This window comes from Oxyura jamaicensis, chromosome 2, assembly GCF_011077185.1.
Source record: "Oxyura jamaicensis isolate SHBP4307 breed ruddy duck chromosome 2, BPBGC_Ojam_1.0, whole genome shotgun sequence".
Classification (NCBI taxonomy): Eukaryota; Metazoa; Chordata; class Aves; order Anseriformes; family Anatidae; genus Oxyura; species Oxyura jamaicensis.
In genome coordinates this window covers 45,982,463-46,003,921 of record NC_048894.1, presented here as the reverse complement: position 1 = coordinate 46,003,921, position 21,459 = coordinate 45,982,463, and the positions used below count along the sequence as shown (strand labels likewise).

Here is a 21,459-nt window from a genome sequence, read left to right as displayed (position 1 = left end):
GGGACCCAGTTCTTGTTTGGGGATTTCCATTAGGATGAAGCCATGCTGGGAACTGCCCTGTGCTACCTGGCGCATCTGAGTAGAAAATTGTGATAAGAGTGGTCTCCACTTTGCTACTGAACGGGCTTACCAAAAAAAAAAAAAAAAGGAAATAAAGAAAAAATAATTTAAAAAAATGCCATCTGTGTGTAAGCCACCTAAACCATTTAAACCACAGAGAAAACAGCCGCGCAGAGGTTTGATTAGGCTCGCGTCCCGGGAGCACACACCCAGCGCAGCCTACAAAAAGCCCCGGTGCACAGAGCAGGCAGGGCGTGCAGTGGGGCGCTGGGGCCGGGCTGACCTCCCCCCAGAGACCCTCCCGGTGAGTGCCACCTCCGCTTTTAGGGCACCTGCTTCCCACGTGCAGCCTCAGCAGAAAGGACACCGAGTTACAAATCGCCCTTTTATTTTTGGGAAAGTTCGCTGTCGACCTCACCCACTTTGGATCATTTTTTTCCTGTTGCAGCACAAGGTAGGTCTGGAGACTAACAGGAGACAACGCAGTTATTTTGCATCGCCCTGGGGGTACGCAGCGCTCCCGCAATTTCCCCAACCAAGCAGCTCTGAGTCCTGCAGCAGCTTCTAGAAGAACATATTGGAAACAGTGATGGGGGACAAATTGGCAGCGAGCTGGCTGCTTCTTGCTAGCCACACTCACCAGTGCATGGTGCACCTCGACAGCTGGTCTTGACGTGCCAAGGGATGTTTGAGCAGATGTGCTGCAGCAGGTGGGGCCTGCCAGGTCTGGTGCTGCCGGGAAGGATGAGCCATGCAGAGAAGCCTTGAGCCATGTTTTTCCCCCCAAAATAGGTGGAAAGGGGTCTCTAATTCTGGTTACTGAGCTGCCCCTGCTTGTCTCCTTGCAGCATGCAGGAGAAAATCAAGTACTCGCTGGAGCATCTGAAAGCTCACTATACCTTAAACTGAATTATTGCTGTTATTAATATAATCCGTAGCAAGTGCAGTGACAACAAAACCCCAGCGTGAGGCCGCCGCTGTGGTTAGCACGCTGCGCTTTCTGCCGCGAGGCTGACTTTGCGATGCGCTGCTTCTTGGACGGTACAAAGCCAGCTCAGTTTTTGGCTGCATCTGCATTTACCGTGATGTGAGCGAGCCCGTGTGTTACAAAGGGGCTGGAACCAGATGGGGATGGGGACGGGGAAAAAACCCTTGCAGGGCTGTTCCCACCAGAGGCTTTGCCATTCCACCCGTTAGTGCAGCACTGCCCAGCATCGTTCATATATCCATGGCCACAGCTGGTCTTAATTTCTCTGTCTTAGTATTTATGTATAGGTGTTATACAGATGGTTTCTTTTGGTCTGCTCACATATTTTTACTTTCCCTCGTTGTCTGCTTTGAAAGGAGGATAAATAAAAACTATTTTGAGTTTTGCGCATCAGAAATTCAGCTGCTATGTACAGGGCACGGGTGGTGTTTTGATAAGTCGGGTACTAAATTTATGTCTTTAATTGACCCTCAAGGGAAAAACATAATTCTACATGTAGGTCTTGATAGAAAATGTAAAAAAAGCTATGAGCACATGTTTATATCTATTTTTATTTCTTCAGTTTATTTTAAGCAAGTTCTCTGCGCTGAGATTAATGTTCTTTTATTGCCAGAACTCATGCTGCAAACCTCCCTCCCAGATAATTTGTATTCATTAAAGTTGCTCCACGGAGACAAAAAATGTAAGGTTTGGATCTCAATTTTTGTTTTCTGAATGCAATCATTTTTCAATAGATGAAAACGACTGCTTTACATTTGTTGGACCAAATTACAAAACCCTGCAAACATTTGCTGCAAACACCCCCTCCCAGGAGTGCACAAAGAGACGAGGGGCAATTTGGACCAGGGAGCAGCCCAAAAACCCACTTAATGTCCCGAAGAGAAGCTGCTTGCAGCTTGCTGCAGTTAACACAGGTGCTTTTAGCAGGCACACAGGAGAAACTGAAGGGAAAACACATGAACGTGAGCATTGGCTGTTTTCCCCCCTGGAAAAGTCAGGGCTCGGTGGTGGCTGGGTGACCGGGCTCTGCTTTTTGTGGAGGCAGCCCACCTCCAACACAAAGCAATCTGCAGCACACACAAAAAAATATCATTTTTTTCTTTGCTATGGGGGCCCAACATCGCGCCACGGCTTGCAGGTAAGAGTTGCTGCAGGCAGAGTGCAGGGGATGCCGTTATCGGTCGCTGCAGAGGATGCAAATATTTTAACACTGCAAGCTGCCCCTGAAGGCAGGTACTTTTCCTTGTTAGTTGTTGTTAGACAATTTGAGAGAGACGTGTTGCTTTTTCTCATGAAGCTTTTGGAAGTTATGGTGCATTCAGATGACTTTCTTTTTTAATGTGTGCACTGGGGACTCTACATCTTATTAAAAATGAAATCTCAGTGACTCTAGTAAGTCAAAGGATGCAATCAGCACAGCGGCAGAGAAAAGCTGAAGCCCTAATTTAGCCTAAATGTAATTTTTATTGCATTAAGGATCTTTTCTGCCTGTCTATTAGCAAAATGGAAACATCTCAGTAATTCAAACCAGTGACATCAATTTCTGCTTGGTTTTCTCATCTCCTGTCCAGACTCATTTCACAGGGTTACAAAGCTTTGTCAGAAAGCTAACCATGAGTCCCGATGAGTTTTTTATAAAAACAAAATAATTGAGATAAAAGAGTCAGAGTTCTGTTTCAAAACAAAATCAGTTATTTTGCCCCTATCTTTCCTCCCCAGGTTGTGGTGCCTCCTTCAAGACCAAGTTGAGATTTGGCTGAAGATGGCACTTGCAAGCATAGTGAGTACACACTGATGTTGCTGTGCAGTCTCGGTTCTTCCTTCCCCCAACAGTTTTCTACTCACAAAAGCCAACTGTGCTGCCCCACCATAGCAGTAATGCAGAATTATTTTCTGTACCTCATTGCAAGCTGGGGATTTTGCATTTTGTTACACATTTGAAGCTTCTCTTGGGTGCGGGTGCATGTCAATCCATGTGAAACCCATTGTGGCAGCCTTTGTGCTTTCCCACCTAAAACGGGAGATGTTGGGGATCTTAAGCTACATCTGGTGGAGAGGGGCAAATTTATACTTTATTCCACCTCAACGCGAATTTACCTGGTGTCCCACCACAGGTCACCCAACCTAGCAAGACCAGCCTGGATTACTACAGGAACAGCACGGTGCTGTCCCTCTATGGGAACCCCGCCAATGACACGGAGCTCATGTGTGACAGGAGGCAGGTCTGGCAGTTTGCTCGAGCCTTCTTGCCTGTATTTTTCTGGCTTATCTTCTCTGTGGGAACAGTGGGAAATGCCTTGGTCATTCTCATCTACCTCAAATACCGCTTCAGGAGGAGCATGATGGACCACTACCTGCTGCATCTGGCCGTTGCAGATCTACTCCTCCTTTTTACCCTCCCTTTCTGGGCCAAGGCTGCCTCTGATGGCTGGGTCTTTAGGAATTTCTTGTGCAAAGTTGTCAACAGCATGTACAAGATCAACTTCTACAGCTGCATCCTGTTCCTAACGTGCATCAGTTTTGACAGGTACATCACCATTGTCCAGGCAACAAAAGCTAAAACTTCCAAGCGGAGGCGGCTCCTGCACAACAAACTCGTGTGCTGGGCAGTCTGGCTGATGTCCATCAGCCTGTGCATCCCTGAGATCATGTACAGCCAAAGCAAGCAAGTTGGTGACATGACTGTGTGCAAAATGATGTACCCACCAAACGTCAGCATGGTCTTCAGGGTTACCGTCCTGGCTCTGAAAGTCACGATAGGCTTCTTCCTCCCACTCCTGGTCATGGTTATTTGCTACACCCTGATCATCAACACCCTCCTCCAAGCTAAAAGATGCCAAAAGCAGAAGTCGCTGAAGATCATCACCATGATCATCACCGCCTTTCTCCTCTCTCAGTTCCCATACAACATTGTTTTGCTGGTCAAGACCATCAACACGTATACCGGGGTGGTGTACAGCTGCTGGGCCACCAACGGGCTGGACATTGGCCTGCAGGTCACCCAGAGCATCGCCTTCCTCCACAGCTGCCTCAACCCCTTCCTCTACGTCTTCGCTGGTGAGCGCTTCAGGACGGCGCTGGCCAGGCTCGTGTGGAGGCCCAGGGGCCAGGAGCAGTGCTCCTCTGTGTGTGACAGCCAGGAGCACAGCTCCAACTGGTCCTTCGCCATGCTGGGGCGGCGGCGGGTGAGGAGCTCGCTCACCCTCAGCACCCATTTGACCTCCTCCATTGTTCCTACCTCATGCCAAGTGTTCGTATAAGCCAGTACTGCATAAGGGGTGCCAAGCACGGCCTTTCGGACACTGTTCCTTCACCCCAAAGACTGCCTCGGCGGAGGGATGGACCTCCTAGGTCCATGTGAGCTCGTGCCAGCGGCAGCAAGGCCACCAAGGGCTCCTCACACACCTCCTCCATGCTGTGCCTGGCCGGATCAGGCCTCGCTGCGCAGGGAAGTGAAACCTTCAACGCCATGCAGCAAAATGGAGCCGGACGTGCTGCAAGCAGAGCTGACAGAGGATAAGAGATACCTTTGAGACAGCAAAGCACCCAGCCCACCTGTGGCTCAAGCCAAGGCCTGAAATAGCAATCCCCTCAGGGAACCACCAGCCCAGCAGCAGCAGCAGGCCTGGCTGAAGCAGGACGAGCCTTCTTCCCAGCCACGGCGAGCAGCAAGAGGGAGCCAAGCCCTCACTGAAGACCAGCTCCACATCAACTCGTTCGCCAGCCATTGCTTGATTTCAGCATGGGGAGGCTGCTCCCTGCACACGCGGACACAATTCTGCTCCATGGGACTGGCTGCTCATGTTGCAAAGGAAAGCTGATCTTCCATGCTCATTACAGAATTAAATCCTCCTGTACTTTATCTCTTTGATGTAGGGTGAAAGTAGGCTCAATTTATTTGCTGCAGCTTGTATTTCTCTGTATTGGCAAGACAGAACTTGCAATAAAATTTTAAGGCCACTGGATATATTGAGTTTTCTGTCCCTGAGAAAAAAAATGCTAGCACCCAAACCCCAAACCCGTGATTCAACAACCTGCCTGTTATGTGCTGGTACCCTTGCTAGGGTGGCAAAAGACATTTAACCCAGGACCAGTAAGACAGAGTCATTAAGTCTCAAACCTACCATTAATGACATTTTGGATGAGATGCTGTTCTTTGGGCTGGTGGAGGCAGAGGGTCATGCAGGCAGGTGCTGCAGCACAGCCACCAGTTTCTCTGGGGACTTTGGATGAGTTGATGATGGCACCATAAGGACACAGGTGCCCTGCTTGCCATCGTAATTCCCATCCCTTGCACCCCTGAGCATTAATTACTTATTTTAATCCTCAGGAGGCTTTCTTTGAAATAATCAATGTTAATCTGCTTTGGCATTTGGTGACTATTTCCTTCAAGAAGAAATTAGTTGCATTGTGCATTAATCATTAAAGCGTCTTGGTAAACACCAGTTTTCTGCAAGGTCTGGCACTACTTTCCTAGCTAATGCATTAAATCTGGGCAGATGGGGTTCTAGTTTCATATTATTATTATTATTATTCCCTTTGCAAAGGAAATGGTGAAAGATGCATGCATTTTTTTACTATGTGTGTTTGGTATTTTTGCGATCTATGTCGAGCTCAAGTCAGGTAGCAGCTGAAATTCCCTTCAGCAAAGGCGCCATCACACACACTGAGGGGATGGACTGGTGCTGTCTTTGCCTACGAGCCCGTACCAATTTCTCACCCATACACACAACCTGTTTCCATCCATGTTTGAGAAGGAGCAAATACCCTCCCCTATGTTTTTAATTCCCAGTAAGTCAGGAAGCCTAAAACCTGACGTGCAACACACGCTGAAGTGCAATGACGTGCCCCTCTCCCCGCACAAAATGGGGGTGCGATGGCTTGGGGGCATCCATGCTCCGACCCAGGGGCTCCTCGCTGCCCCGACAGGTGATAGGGGACCCTGAGTGTGGGGTGAGCAGTGAAGGCGGCCGGTGTCCCCCGAGATGTCCCCTGAGATGTCACACGAGGGTGACAGCCCTGGCTGCCATGTCGAGCTGGGAGCTGCTCCCAAACCTCCCCTTTTGTGCGGATTAATTGCCTCAGCACTCACAATAAGTCTTTTTAGCCATTTTCCCCCCAGATTTTTAAAAACTTCAAATATACACAGCAGATCACCTAAAAAAATCCCACCTGTGGAGGAAAGGGTGGAAAATATTACCTGGGAAATCACCCCTCTCCTGGCACTGCTCTCTACAGCAATTATTCAAGCAAGAAGACTTACCCAGCTCCCGGCTGCCTTCTGAACTGCTGTCCTCCCAAAAAGCAGGCATGCAAACCCAACACCCGGTGGCCTCGAGCTGCAGGGTGGCGATGAGGCATGGGCTCCTGGGGGAGCTGCGTTTCGACGTGCAGGTAGAAGCTGTGCCTTCGCTCGGCAAAACCGTGGTGGGAAATTCTCATGCTCGGTTGGTGAGTGAAACTGCTGAGGCTGGTGACACGGCGGTGAACTTTCAGTGGGCTCGGGGCCGCCGGGTCATCCCCCGGTCACGTTGCGTCCTGCTCTGAGTCAGGCTGCTCCTGCCGCCGCACAGTCCCCGGCGGGGGCTCTGCACAGAGGTGGCTGCTCCTCAGGGACCTCCTCCCTGCCTTGCGGCCCCCCTCCCCACCCCACAGCCAGTCCCCCACATTTTGTCATGTGGCCCCGTCCTCACATTTTCACCCCACGGGCTGCGCCGTGCATCCTCTGCTCCTGGAACACCAGGAACAAGACATGGCACACTCCATCTACCAGGGTCCCTGGAGATGGGCTCAAGTGTTTTTGACCACTTTTTGAGGTGTTTTCCAAGTTTTATTAGGCAACGCCGAGTTGCTCCATGCTCTTGGAACACCATGACCCGCCAAAGCACGAGGTCACGCTGCAGGTTCACGCAGCGAGAGCTGCACATCATGGCGCGCCAGCCTGGCTGCGGTGCGGGGAGAGGAAGCGAGAGGACAGCCGTGAGAGACTTTCACTTTCTGCAAAGCCGCCCGACGGATGGCTGCGCCTGCCTGAGACACGGACGGGCTTTACTGGAACGCCTCTTCCAGAGAGCAGAAAAACTGCAAAAAGGATTGCAGTGGGTGCTGCAAACACCACCCGAAGGCGCAGTGAGTAGCGTAGTCCAGTTACATACATCCTGAAACCTGAACCATCGATCTGAATTTGGTGTGCGTACGCCCACCGTTTCCAAGTATGATCTGGACCAACCATCCATCGTTTCACTGATCAGACACCATAGCCCCATGCCCCTGAGTGCCTGTTTTTTCCAAGCCTCCTGGGCCATAGGATTTTTCAAACCTTGTATTTGTACCACAGAGTGACACTTCAAGGACTAATATCGTCGTCTTGTGGCAGCCATGTGTTTTCACAAGGTCCACATGGCAGAATGTCGTGCTGGGCGTGCCAAGTCCAGTATTTGGGGTACATGCTGTGAAACAGGCAGGTTAAAACCCACGTAAGACAGCATGAGGGCTGGGAGCCTTTTGCCCCTAGCACCAAGGAAGTTGTTCTGTATGGCTAAAAATTGGTCATTGGAGACTTACCCCCAGACTTTGAGCAGCTACAGCCTTCCTTGCAGAGCTGCACAGCAAGGTGCAATGCACATAGACATGGATTTGGTAGTGCAAACTTAACTTCTGCAGTTCCCTTCTGCTCCAGGCTAGGCGTCACCGAGACTTGATTGTAGAGCAGCCTTTGAGCGTGGTGCTCGGGGCTGCTGCTCCTGCTGGAGCGCAGGGACAGGAAGCAGCGCAGCCTCTCTCCCCCAGCAGAAAACTCCCATGAGGACACAGAAATAAGCAGCAACTGAAGAAAGCAGTGATGACTGATCGTGACAGGCCTGTTGTGCTCCTGACCGCATTCAGATGGCCCCAGCAAGTCGGGTTAGCCTACGTGCTTAACACATTGTGGGTCTGGGTCTACAGATGCAAATAGAATCGTTTTTTTTTTCCACCTCCTTCAAGACAAGGAGCAGAGGTGACATGTGAAAAGTGCCTCTGACTCACACAGCATTTCTTTCCCTCCCACAGCCATTCAACATAAGCCAGACGCACAGACCCTTATTTGCTAACATTTTTCCAGCTCAGAAGTAGGTCATACAATCTACCTGATTTATCTTCCAGACAAAGCTATCTCCACATGGCACAAAAGGGACATACACTCAGTGTATATAATTTTATTTTTTTAATTCCTGAGGTTATAAAAGGAAAAAAAAGCATCAAGAAACAGTCCAGTACACAACCGTCTACAGCTCCGTGACTGCACAGACTGTGGTATATATACATAAATCTTTTTTCCTCCATGTGGAACATGAAATTTGATGTGAACGGGGTATGCAATTCTTTGGCAGCTAAGATTAAAAGATGTTCCTGACGAGCTACAATATAAGTGATTGAGTATAATTAAAACTATAGTGCAATTTCAATTTTAAAAAAGAAGCAAAGTCAGGCTTTTGTAGCTTTGCTACTTTGTACTGTGGTACAACCTTGTGCAATATATCTCAGTGATTTTTCATACAGCAACACTGAATAATGTTGAGTAAAGGAACATTGTCATTTTCTTACAGCAACTATATTCTTTCCTCTGCACAAACCTCTGTATAACAAAAAGAAATATTATCCTTCACTGCTCTAGTACCCAGGAAAAATGCCCAGTTGCTTAAGCTGGCCACAACACACACTCTTTCTCCTGTGGGTGTGACATCCCTTAAATCAATTTTGTGATTGACTTTAAAAAAAATATTTTCCCTTAATTGCATTGCTGGGGATGATCTATTAATAGAAAGCCAAATTCAACGAAACACCTGAATATCTGTGGGTAAAAAGATTTATTAGTGTCAAAGGCATAACTCACATGAACAGGTTATTTGTGAATGGGGACATAAAGACCTCGACTGAACCTCTTGCACAAACCTACACTTCTGACAAGTGCTCTATCGGGTTTCTGGGACAGTCAAACAAAAGCTTAGTAGCAAAGACAGGTTCTTTACTATCTTCTCTGCACAGCCTCTGAGGTGGAAGTCTCTCTCATCTAGATGACACAGTGGGTTTCCTGCTCTTGAACAGTTCCTTCAGACAGCTTCAATGCTTGTTGCACCTTACCGTTTGAGTATTTCCTCTATTGAAACTTCTGCTTAAATACTCTCCTGTTAAAAGCAAACATTTTCTTTTCATCTTCAAACTACAGGTCCTGGCTCCCCCTCTTATTCCTCTTTTAGAGAGTAGAAAAGCCATAAAACTACTCTCATGAGGCAGCTATGGTACTGTAAAGACTGAAATGCTAAATAAACATAATCCAGTGTTTTTATTTCCTTCCTCCCAAACACAAGTTTCAGCAAGCCTCAGGACTGTGTACATGGAAAACTTGCAGAGGAAAATCTGGCTTACTAGATGGAGCCATACACTTTAAGAATTACATAAACATTGGCTTAAGAATATTTGCCACCTGATGAAAAAATATTAAGAACTAGGATGCAGAGGAAATCCAGAGACAAGCCTGTCAAATAATTCTGAATAGAGTTAAGCAATACTTCTGAGCAGAGATACCATGTTTTGGCCTAAAACATTTGACAGTGTCCCTTTAACTTACATTTGGCATTTTGATAAAGATACCCTATTAAGATCAGTATTCTAAGTAATACAACAGCAAAACGCTTTTAAAAACCACACCTAAAAGCTTAAAGGAAAACTGCAGCAGACTTCAGTAACAGCCCTGTGAAATTGCATAGCATATGGTACACAGTATTTCCTTTTTAAGCAATAAATAATTCCTTCTTGCCTCATTAAATATAAAGCACAGCTTTGACGCTGAAATCTGCCATAACTCATGAATGGCTCAGTGCGTCGTTTATTGCCTGTTTCAGTCTCTTGTCCATCTCATCTTCGTGCACACAGCCAGGAACGGGTCTAACTGCGTGGTAACCTGTTAGCTCAGGAGGAGGAAGCCAGCTCGCACTTTTCACTGACCCCTCTACCCAGCACAGCACATCTCCTGTACTGGGAAGAAGCATCTGAAGAGAAAACTTTCCAGGAGCCAGCAGCCTGGCTGAAGGCCCCCTGACTTAGGCTTGGCACCACCCAGGCTGCAATTCCTTCTTAGAAAGCCCTGAATGTGTGACCTAAAGTCTAGGTGGTCATTGTGGTGGTCAAATACAGGTGCCCATGAAGGGCAGTCATTCTTTCACAGTCTTGTTAAAGATCAATGTACTTATATATTGTTAACAACTGGAATGAATGATTAGCAACCTTTATCAGCAGTAATGATTTCTTTTCTATAATCAGAAATTTCCCTCTGCCTTAGCTGCTACAGTGTAAATGTCAAACACTTGTATGGTGAATCTCTACTTTAAAACAACCGCTGTATTGTTGTAGAATCAGATCCCCCATGGAGAGCTCATTAGGGCTGGCTGTGCATTCACTGTCAGATGGACTTTTTGAGACTGATTCAACCATTACTGCTACCTTCCACTCAGTCTAGAGAGCAGCGCTGGCCTCCTCAGAGACTGTGCTTTCACGTGAATGTGATGACTAAGGTGCTAAAGCAGGAAAAAGGAATGCTCCTCTTTCTAGTGTCACACAGTGAGCAGTACTTTACTCTACAAATTATGCCCCTGATTCTGCCCCTGGTACTCACCACAAGAGCTGATTTCAGTGGAACAACTTACAGAGTATGGTGAGCAAAAGTGAAAGGAATTGCTGCTTCGTGTTTTATTGCTTTGTAACTGGTATGCAATACCAAAGCATTTATAAAAGCCAGTTAAGACTTACCAAATCTTAGTGCAATATGTAAAAAACTTCTACATTTGCTGTTTATAAAAATTGAAAAAAGATAAAAAATTCTAGATGGATTACAATATATGCCTGTGAAGACTGGAGTATTGCATAGTTGTTGTTCCGACTGTAAGAGCAGTAGAGCAGAACAGAAATGGTTATGTTTACTCCTCGGTGAAGAGGTGAACAAAAATACACTTTTTTCTTTAAATTTCCTTTTGAAGGATATTTTTGGAAGAAAAGTCATTCAATCTTCAGTAGAGAATTTCAGTTTGCATTTAGACGCCTCCACAATTATTTTTCTCCCCACCGAAAAAAAACTAATAAAACGGTTGGAACATTACTTGACCTGCTAAATCAAACAACATGGCTTTTGAGCAATCTGTACACAGTACAGAACCATTAGTGTTCCTAAAAAGGCTTTGTTCTTCTAATGTATACATGTTCTCTAAGTGCATCATAACTATTGCATAGTTTCAAAATCTTCAAACAGTGGTCATCATAATGCTTACATGTACATAAATAATAGCATTTCTTAAAAAATTAATTAAAAATAACACAGTATATTCAAGGCTATGGAAAATCACTTCCATCATAGATGACAGGTCGCTCAACAGTCAAGTGATAAAACACTCTTTTTGAGATAAATCTGTCAAGAAAAAAAGGAAAGGAAGAGGATCATGTTAGCTGAAGGCAACTAGACAGAAAGTCTTAAAAATTTATTCAATCTTTCAGTTTATACTTAGGCAAAAAAAATGACTGGTGTTAAAAACAAATCTGTCTGCACATGGGCTGTCAGGTCTCTTGTTAACAAGATCCTGACTAAACTATCATGCAAAGAATCACAAATTACTTGCTTACTTCCATTTACCCTCTCAGAGGTCAAGACAAGAATGGAATTCTGCTATGGGGTGAGAAAAAGTAAACAAAGAATAACAAGAACCAAAACCGAGGTTGAAGATATTCGGTAAGCAGGGAGCAATTTTTCACACCTCCTTCCAAACATCACAAGAATAGTACGTCTGAACAGTTCCACAGACTGTAAAACCACACTTATTTCACCTTTTACACTCAGGTGGGACCCACCTGGAGAATGTGTTGTCAAATATCAGCGTGTAGATTCCGGAGTTTCTGACTTTCACCTGTCCTCTGATAGTTTCCTTGTGAGAATTGCAGCGGGTCATTGGAATAAGAACCTGGAATTCAATACAAATCAAACTGAAACTTGCTATTTGACCTATAAAGTGACATTTACCTTCAGAAACCCCTGAAGTGCATATAAGCCTGCAAAACTATTTATTTTCACTGATTAGCATTAAAAGTTCACCCAAAGTAAAATCTCACAGCGTGACAACTGCTTTCCTTTGACATCCTCTTTCCAGCATGAAGTTATGGCTATAAATCTCAGCTTTAGAGAGATTCAAGTGCTCATCTTTTTTACATTTTTTAAACAAAGCATTATTACTAACATCAGCAGTGCTACATTAAATCTATACAAACATATCCAAGAGCAGAATTAGCTACTTTATGCCTTTTGGTATATGCTTTTATACTCCCTGTATTATAAGGGTGATGGAGCAGATCCTCCTAGAAATTATGCTAAATCACATGGAAAAAAGGAGGTGACAGCCAACAAGGCTCCACTAAGGGCAGATTGTGCCTGACACATCCGGTGGCCTTCTGTGACAGGGTTATAGCACTGGTGGGTAAGGGAAGAGCAGCTGACATCATCTGCCTGGACTTGTGCAAAGCATTTGACACTGTCCCCCATGACATCCCTGTCTCTAAATTGAAGAGACGTGGATTTGATGGATGGACCACTTGGTGGGTAAGGAATTGGGTGGATGGTCGCACTCAAAGAGCAGTGGTCAACAGCTCAAAGTCCAGGTAGAGACCAGTGATGAGTGGTGTTCCTTGGGGGTCAGTATTGGGACCAGCATTATTTAATGCCTTTGTTGGTGACATGGACAGTGGGATTGAGTGCACCCTCAGCAAGTCTGCTGATGACACCAAGCTGTGTGGTGTGGTCGACACAGTGGAGGGAAGGGCTGCCATACAGAGGGACCTGGACAGGCTTGAGAGGTAGCCCTGTGTGAACCTCATGAGGTTTAACTGGGCCAGGGCAATCCCAAGCACAAATACAGGCTGGGTAGAGAATGGATTAAGAGCAGTCATGAGGGGAAGGACCTAGGGATGTTGCTTGGGGCCCCCACCATAAGAAGGACATGGAGGTGGTGGAGTGAGTCCAGGGGTCTAGAAAGATTCTCAGAAGGCTGGAGCACCTCTCCTATGAAGACAGGCTGAGGGAGTTGGGGTTGTTTGGCCTGGAGAAGAGAAGGCTCCGGGGAGACCTTATAGCAGCCTTCCTGTACCTAAAGGAGAACTACAGGAAAGTTGGAGAGGGACTCTTTATCAGAGAGTGTAGTGAGAGGACAAGGGGTAATGGCTTTAAGTTAAAGAAGGGTAGACTTAGATTAGATACTCAGAAGAAATTCTTTACTATGAGGGTGGTGAGGCCCTGGCACAGGCTGCCCAGAGAAGCTGTGGATGCCCCATTCCTGGAGGTGTTCAAGGTCAGGCTGGATGGGGCTTTGGGCAACCTGGTCTGGTGGGATATATCCCTGCCTATGGCAAGGGGGTTGGAATGAGATGATGTTTAAGGTCCCTTCAAATCCAAACCATTCTATGATTCTGTAAGATAAGCTTTCTCAGAAAATCTTAACCGTTTAGCTAAATTTACAGCCAAAGTGGGTGTAACCATCTATCTTGCTGTAAACCCCTAGCAGCGATCGCAGTTTTCATCTCAGAAGAGCAGCTGATGCAGATTCAGCACAATGCTGTGTTACCCAAAGTTATGTTAAATAGATATATTAAGACAGAACCAACATGAAGTCTCAAACTTTCAGATGAAGAAAACATACATTTTACTTGGAGTTAGTTACCCTGGAGTGAAATTGACTCATGCTGCATAAATGTCTTTTATTCTCCCAGTGAAATCACAGCCTTAGAACTGCCCCTGATATGGTGCTAAAACAGCAACTGCCCCATCTTTGTTACAACTTTGGAATGAGCTGAGTAACGTAGATTCACTCAATGCATAACCCTCATAAAATACAGCGCATATAAAAACTGCTACCTTGGGCACAGGCAAAGTGATTTTGCAGGATGTGGGAACACTATCAAGGCCCTTAAATATGAGTTGAACTGTAAGAAATGGAAGTAACCCATCCATTTATCTGTTTACTTGTGGCCTCTGCTTAAAAGTCTGGCAAAATAAGCACTAAGCAACTACAAATTAAGCAGTACTGACGAGGGAGAAGAGACTAATTTTGCAGGCTTGGGTTTTTGTTTTTGCTTAATAATAGTGAGTGAATTTCAAATGTGATTAATAGAAGCCACAGTGCTTTGCAGGCAACATAAAATAATTAAAGATGTAGCTCTGCCTCCAGGAGAACTATAGCTTAATTGGAGAAACAACTCCTTATAATGCAATTGCAACTGGCACTATTGTGGAGACCTACTGGCCGTACTGGCTGATTTCTCTGGGCCTATTGAAGTGTACTACAGTTTCTAAGGGAGTAAGGAAAAAAAAATCCCACTAGGAAATAAAGGTCTTACTTTGTACTGATCCAGTGGTGTGTCTTCAGACTCTTGGTAGACAACACTGAAGGAGATGCTTTTAGGGTCTGATGAAAATATCCAGCTAATTGTTAGCCCCACCTCTGTAATGGTGATGGGAATGATACTGTAAGTGCTGGATTTAATGAACAGCTCTCTGTTGCCTTCCCCAAAATTTAAGATCTCCTCCACTGTAAGGGGTAGCTTGATCCTGTGATGGAGAAAGATACAATAATTTGAAGAGATCAAATCTAATATTGTGACAAAAACGATAATCATTATTTTTTGTTTTCTATTTGAGGCAGACTCCACAGCAACTTTGGGTCAGGTCCATAGGATGTGGGAAAATTCAACCCCAGATGAAAGCAAAGAGAAGATGACTGATATCAAACACTTTCACTGCTCTGGCAAATGTGGATATTAGTCACTTATTTCATTGCAACTAGAAAAATTGTTGCAATTTGTGCTTGGAATGAAGCTTTTTAGCACTTTCATGTTTTTTAAAAAGAGTCTGCTGCCCTCTACTGTTCTTTTTACACAGAAGTTTAAATGGAATTTCAGTAACCTACTTTACTCCCAATCTAGAAATCAGTTGTACAGGAAACAGGGATCAGGAGTGCAGAGGAGAAAGACAGATGGAATGTGAACAGCAGATTTGTCTAGATCCTCTGGAACACTTACTGCTACAGCTTGGTCTGGTTTATCCAAGCAAACTGCATAAAAGCTGATTCAAAGTACCTCCAACAAAAAAAGAAGGTTCTCAGCACCCTGATGATCCTTATTCCTGAGGCATTTTATTAGCCTACCTCATTCTTACCTCATTCAGACTGCAGCAAGGACCTTAAACAGCAGAACGCTGCTTGTCTTTCTCAAAGGAAACCAGTAGTTTCTAAGAGCTGAGGATCTCACCTACTTTATACTAACTAAAACTGTTCTAACACATCACTCTTCAGGCCAAATAAATTGTGTCCCAAGCAACGAGCTCACAGTAAATCACAGTACTGTGATGCGTTTATCAGCAGCTATCAAAACCAAACAGATTTGCCAGAAAATACCACACAGTCCTCATGATGATTTCCTGTTCTAGAGTAAGAAGTTCAGTTTCCAGCCAATGATACACAGTGGTTAGGGATCACAACTCATTTATAATGAGAACTGTTGCATTTTGGCCAGAGAGGAAGCTTTACATGAAGTTTTACTTACCTTGTACTTACCTCGTTACTTTCTCCTCTTAGCTGAAATAGCTACTACAGTGTCTCAGCTGATCTTTGATTTTAGTAAACTAATGATAGCTCTAGTTTTTGCCCCGCAGCTCAGCTATGATTTTAGTTACTGCTTCATTTTCCTGGTTCTCTGAACAGCAGCAACGAGATTGAAACATGGACTAATTTATCTCCCTGTAGTCAACAGTTTAAAACCTTCCCCACAACTGGGCCAGAATTTCAAAGCTAGACTTAAGGGGAGAGTGAGGAAAGGGGAATTACTCCAGGTCGTTAGCATTTTGATGTGTTAGATACACTTTGTGGCTGTGAAAGTGACATGCAGTATCACTACTGCACGTAATTCATCATTTCTGAGCAGGCTGTTTGCAAGAACTGTGTGTACACAGTTCACAGAGGTTGAGCTGAACATTTTATGCTGAGCATGTATCAATCAGCGCAGGCAGATAGTTTCTGTGAGGCAATACGTAATAAATAAGACACATGCTCCAGAAGTCGATGAATTCCCTTCCCATCATGAAGGTCCAACTAGTGCAGTACTCTTTGACTCTGTCTTGCATTTTTTTTCCCAGAGATTACCAGAACTACACAGCCTTCCTTCTAACCCCCCTTCCTGTTCACAGCACCTCCTGCAATAAGAACAGGATGGAAGGCTTACTCATGTGACATGGACCCAAATCTTTTCTTCTTCTTCCCCACATGCAGCTTTTAAGAGAGAGGACCTGGCTCATTGCTGCTGTTCTGCTTAGCTGGGCTATACTCTCTGCCCCTCCTCAGACCACGTTCTGCTGTGGGACTCAAGCAATCAGCTCTTCCAGGAGTCTGCAGGGCATGCTCACATAGCTCATATATGAGTTCAGAACTTTATCCTTTCAGCCTGGCATTAATGAAACTGTTCTGCTTACATGATTTCTCCTGACTTCAACAAGCTTATCTCAGCATCTTGAGCAACTTGCCACTCTTCTGATTCATCATAGGTTGAAGAATTGCATGTGCTGTTTCTAGGACAAGAAAATACAATCAAGTGGTCAAATATCATCTGCATGCATGGGTCTTCCTGAAACAGAAATGTTTTAACAGCCTTGGCGAGAAACTCTAGAGTTTTATTTTGCATGCTCTAGTGACAGAACTATTTGGGCAGAAGTACAGTCCTGTTCTGCTAACCACTGCACAAAAATGCAAAACAGCTCCTATTCTGGTTTCATGAGCTGGGAGGAATGTATGTGTCCCGAACATCTCTTCGGCAGTCTTAGGATATACTCCCTGTTGAGATGCTGACAGGTCTTAAAGCTTCCCTGATGAGCGGAAATCTTCATGGGAGACAGAAACAAGCAACACCATCCAGACTCTTCTCTTAAACAAAGCCTCCCCAGGTATGTGACATTTGTCCTGGATTTAATCTGTGAGGTGTTTTACTAGCATTTTATCCAGTTCCTTATTCTGACAAATAGTACACAAAACATATTTTCTCACTGTAGAATCGCTATCATTATCTCCTTTTCACACAAGAAATGCTGGATGATTCAAATACACCAAAGAAGCTGCTGCAGGATGACAAAGTTTTATGCCTCCCACCAACCACGATGTGTCCTGGAGAATGAAGGAAGCAGATGGAAGAATCTCCCATCCACTCCTTACCTCAAAAAGTGTGCCTGCTCCGAGTACACACTGGAGTAACAGCGACTATGAATTACACGGCTGGGGCAGAGAGGTAAACAGGAGAGAAGAATGAATTTGGAGAGTCAGTAAACAAATGCTGATAGTTTCCAAGTAAGTTAGAGCTTCTCTATCTGATACTTACTTTGTTTCCTGCATCTCAGCAGGTTGGTAGCTGAGACAATTAGGCTATCATTTTGCCAGAAAATGCTCAAGATTCTTACATATAGGGAACTGAACACTTGGTGCCTTCCAAAAGCCAGTGGAATCTAATAAAATGTGACATCATTTATATGTGCTTTTGAACAGTCAAATCCGATCACGTGGCAAGTGCAGAATTGTTAGACATTCTGTAGACCAATTCTCAAAACCAATGCAGAGTTTAGCATTTCCTTTTAAATCCTGAAGGGCATTGTTCTACAAGCAGCAGTCCTGAGCAGAAGAGTGGGAGAAAACATCTCCAGGTAACAGCACCTTCATCTGTCATTAGCAGCATCTGCATTTACTGTGTCAGCACTCGCAACCACTTGTGAATTAGTGGGGTAACAGCACTGGCTGGGACCAGGAAGAGTTTACTGCTAGGACTGCTAATTAAACTGCAAATTACACTGTACCCACTGTCTACACACTTCCTGAACCCATAAAGCTCTGTTATCTGTGGAATTCGGGTTCTCTTACTTTTTAGACAACTTTTGACTTCTTCAGAGTCACACCACTACTGTTAGGACTCTAAGGAGACAGCTGAGAGCTGCAGGGAAGACTCAAATCTGTGACTGGCAGCCAAAACCCAAGCCACCATCAAACATTACCTGCCCACTGAAATGAAGGAATGACACAGTCCGTGTTGGTACCTAGGGGTTAATATGCCTCTCTCCATCATATCTGAAAAGTCCTGGCAGGCAGGTAAAGTCCCTGGTGACTGGAAAAAGGGAAACATCACTGCCATTTTTAAAAAGGATACACCAGAAGGAAGGGATGCCATCCAAAGGGACCTGGGCAGGCTGGAGAAGTGGGCCCGTGTGAACCTAATGGGGTTCAACCAGTCCAAGTGCAAGGTGCTGCACCTGGGTCGGTGCAATCGCAGACATGAGCACAGACTGGGAGAAGAACTGATTTAAACTCATGATTCAGAAGAACTCACGATTTAAAAAGTCTCGTCGAGACCTTTTTTTCCTGTATGACCTGACACTAGGTGGCAGCCTGTGGAGCACTGTGAAGATGTACCACTACACAGATCCCTGGTGGATCTGTTGAAATCCACACGTTTTCTCTTTCCTTTTAAAAGCAAAATGAAGCAGGACTGATAAGCACAAAGTACCGAAGCATAGAAAAAAACGCTACAAGAGAACAATTCAGCACCCTTGAGACACAGACTGGTGGAGGCTGGAAGGGCATTTTGAAAACAAAATCATGCTTATCCTGTTCTTGTGCTTTTCCTCAGGCATGTGCTGTTGGTCACTGTCCTGGGGCTGGATGTTCTGGCCCACCTGGGCCTGCTGCTACCTAGCAGGTCAGACACATCACAGGCACACCAGATTAGTTATCCACCTTCCATTCCAGCCCATCAAAGAGAAAGGAAAAGAGAATGAATACAGTGGAGGATCAGAAGAGAGAATGCATGGACAGTCCTTGGAAAGAGCAGGAAGAGAGGCACAATTTGGGATGAAGCACACAGAATATGGAGCCTGCTGAGTTCACAACAGAGTACACGAGAGTATGTTGTCTGAAGGAGTACATAGGACAGGAGTAAGGAGGACAGAGGAGTCATGGGCAGACCCTGATGCACTTGAGGATGAGAAAGTGTCATGCAGACAGATGATGAAAAAGAGTGGACAGACCTGAAGATCTCCCACTGTGGATGTCCTGCACATTGGTACTTAGGTAGTCCCAGACATTTCTCGGAAAAAGAAAAAACAAAAAAAAAAAAAAGGATTTAACAATGCTACATTCTGTATGAAAACAAGTAACCAGACAGAAAGCAAGCTAGGGAAACCATCAGTCATGACAAAGGGCTGTCTCTGTGCATCAAGTGACAACATGCCAAACCTTCTGAGATTTCTTTAGTGTTGTGTTATGAAAGAGGTTTGGCAAAGGCCCTGAGATGAAGCCAGCTTTCAAGCATCAGGCAAGTGCAGTGTTTGCCAGAAGTTCAGAAAACAGATTTCAAAATACCAAAATACCCAAAGTTGGGGTTATCAGGGTGCCTTCCAGACCCTTCACCAGCAGGAGGCAGCAAACATGACTATCAGAATCAAGGCTAGAAATACTGGCAAGCCTCTGCCCCTGAGACCCTATATACTGCACCGTCTGTAGGTCACCAGCATCACAACAAGCTCTGTGTGTAACCCTAGCTGATTTCAGTGGTGAGGTATGTGCTCTCAAAAGTGAGTTTTTTTTTTTTTTTTTTTTTTGTTCCCTAGATGCCTTTGAGTTTTCTCCTCGCTCAGTTCTTCAGAGGATATTAGAAGGAAACAGGCAGGATGACAGCGAGGCCGCTGCTGGGTTAGATCTACACTGCTAACCCCCAGGAGCATCAGGCCATTTCCGCAGAGCTGCTGCCCAGCCCAGTAGCCCCCAGTCAGCTCAGCTGTTTTCCATAATTCCTAGGTTACAGCAACAACTCAGTTGTACTCGAGCAGGTATCCCGCAGACAAATGGAGGAATGCAAACTGGTCCTACAGAGCTGTATATATGCAGGTTTATGTATCAGCAGCCCATGCTGGCAAGGGCTTCTTAGAACAGGCCATCCAAAAATACTGTGCAGAAACACAGTTTACAGTACCACGGAGGACACAGGTCAAATGCCTTGCTTATGGATGAGGGCAAATGGATACGGGAAGGGTCTCCATGGGAAGGCCATCCCTGCACATACAGCCTGAGAGAGGAACATCTCTGGTGATTCTGGAGGTAGTAGCTGCAACAAGGGCACTATGATCCAAATAAAGTAGCTCAGATGAGTTCTCCCTAAATGCACAAATAACAAATTGAACAGTAACTCTGAACACCTTCTGGTTTCCAGGAATTTAAATGGGCCTCATTGGTAGAAAGGGCTTATTGTTGGCCCTATACAATATGGTGGGACCTTGTCTTTTCTCAAGGCAGGCACTGACGTTCATTTTAGGGTACATGCGCTACCACACAGCTTAGCCACTGCTTTGTCATACTCATACCCTATTCTGCGTCTGAATATAGCTGCTAAAAACAGGCAGCTGTTGCAACCTGTTTTTCACTTGTTTGATAGGAACAGTTTGTTAATATTTAGTGCCTTGCTGCAGATTTGTTTCTTTGAGACAGGAATTGCTAATACATGTACCGAAGCACAAGTGAGAGAGTGTTCAATGTAATTTTAAAGAGCATTATGGGGCCATGCATTTCTTCTGCAAGTGGTCTTCTTTCAGTAAATGATGCTGTAGGGTTAGGCCAGATTTGCAGGTACCAAATCCAAGGACACAGAGGTGCAAGCACACTGCTTTGTGGGACTGAATCCCCACAGCACTCCAGCTCTGCACAGGCTGCTGCCAAGACCTAACTTCATGGGCTGGTTTCTCTGCACGCTGCCTCCCTCTCTTGCAGAATCTGTCCATGAGAAAGGCTAAAACTTTTCTATACCAATCACTGCTTCTGAAGATTAGTCTCCAAAGCTTACCAAGAGCAGTGAGGCTCACTAAGAAAGCGAGCACCTAGTTGTGAGCCTGCTCACAACTATTTCTCTCCCAGGTCTTGTACCCACAGGCTGTAAGTCAATTCCACCCCTGCAAGCGAGTAAGAGTCACCATTGCATAGGGTAGGCTCCTTCCATCTCCTTTTTAAAGATATCAAGGCCCTCCCAGCTTTTCTGTTGTCTCTGAAAGACAATTTAGCACATGCATTAACTTTAACCAGGAACGAGATTGCCTTAGAGGTCAAAGACTGACTTGGAGATGGTCACCAGCACAATGTATTTCTGTGCATCTCTACTCTACTCATCTCAGATGGGAAAATAAAAGAGAGAAGAAAATGGCACTAGAATATTTTTTTTCTAGAAAAAAATACAAAACCTAGAAAAAATTGGAAACCCTAGTGTTCTCCAGTAGCTCTCATAAAATACATGAGAGGTCAAAACAAGAAAGTGGTACATGCAGATTAAGT

The 21,459-nt window shown here is 45.1% G+C and overlaps 2 protein-coding genes across 8 annotated transcripts in view; one reads left to right on the top strand and one right to left on the bottom strand.

Annotated features, from left to right (window-relative positions):
• Positions 1-88: 88 nt before the first annotated feature.
• On the top strand, positions 89-5,222 carry CCR9 (C-C motif chemokine receptor 9). The gene is made up of 3 exons (XM_035317070.1): positions 89-514; positions 2,768-2,828; positions 3,163-5,222. Exons 2-3 carry the CDS (start codon positions 2,811-2,813, stop codon positions 4,306-4,308), a joined length of 1,164 nt encoding a protein of 387 aa, XP_035172961.1. The 5' UTR covers positions 89-514; positions 2,768-2,810; the 3' UTR covers positions 4,309-5,222.
• Positions 5,223-10,373: 5,151 nt separating this feature from the next.
• Positions 10,374-21,459, bottom strand: part of FYCO1 (FYVE and coiled-coil domain autophagy adaptor 1) — a 48,909-nt gene continuing 37,823 nt past the window's right edge. For 3 of the 7 annotated variants that reach the window (XM_035317021.1, XM_035317023.1, XM_035317022.1), the window contains exons 15-19: positions 17,314-17,373; positions 16,581-16,676; positions 14,456-14,666; positions 11,924-12,033; positions 10,374-11,486 (exon numbers count right to left, since the gene is read on the bottom strand). In XM_035317021.1, the coding sequence (XP_035172912.1) occupies positions 11,411-11,486; positions 11,924-12,033; positions 14,456-14,666; positions 16,581-16,676; positions 17,314-17,373 (553 nt within the window). In that variant the 3' untranslated portion in view covers positions 10,374-11,410. Of the gene's footprint in view, positions 11,487-11,923; positions 12,034-14,455; positions 14,667-16,580; positions 16,677-17,313; positions 17,374-19,117; positions 19,229-20,877; positions 21,084-21,459 lie in introns of those variants that run through there. The other 4 variants (XM_035317024.1, XR_004748083.1, XM_035317025.1 and 1 more) reach the window with 4 other exon arrangements.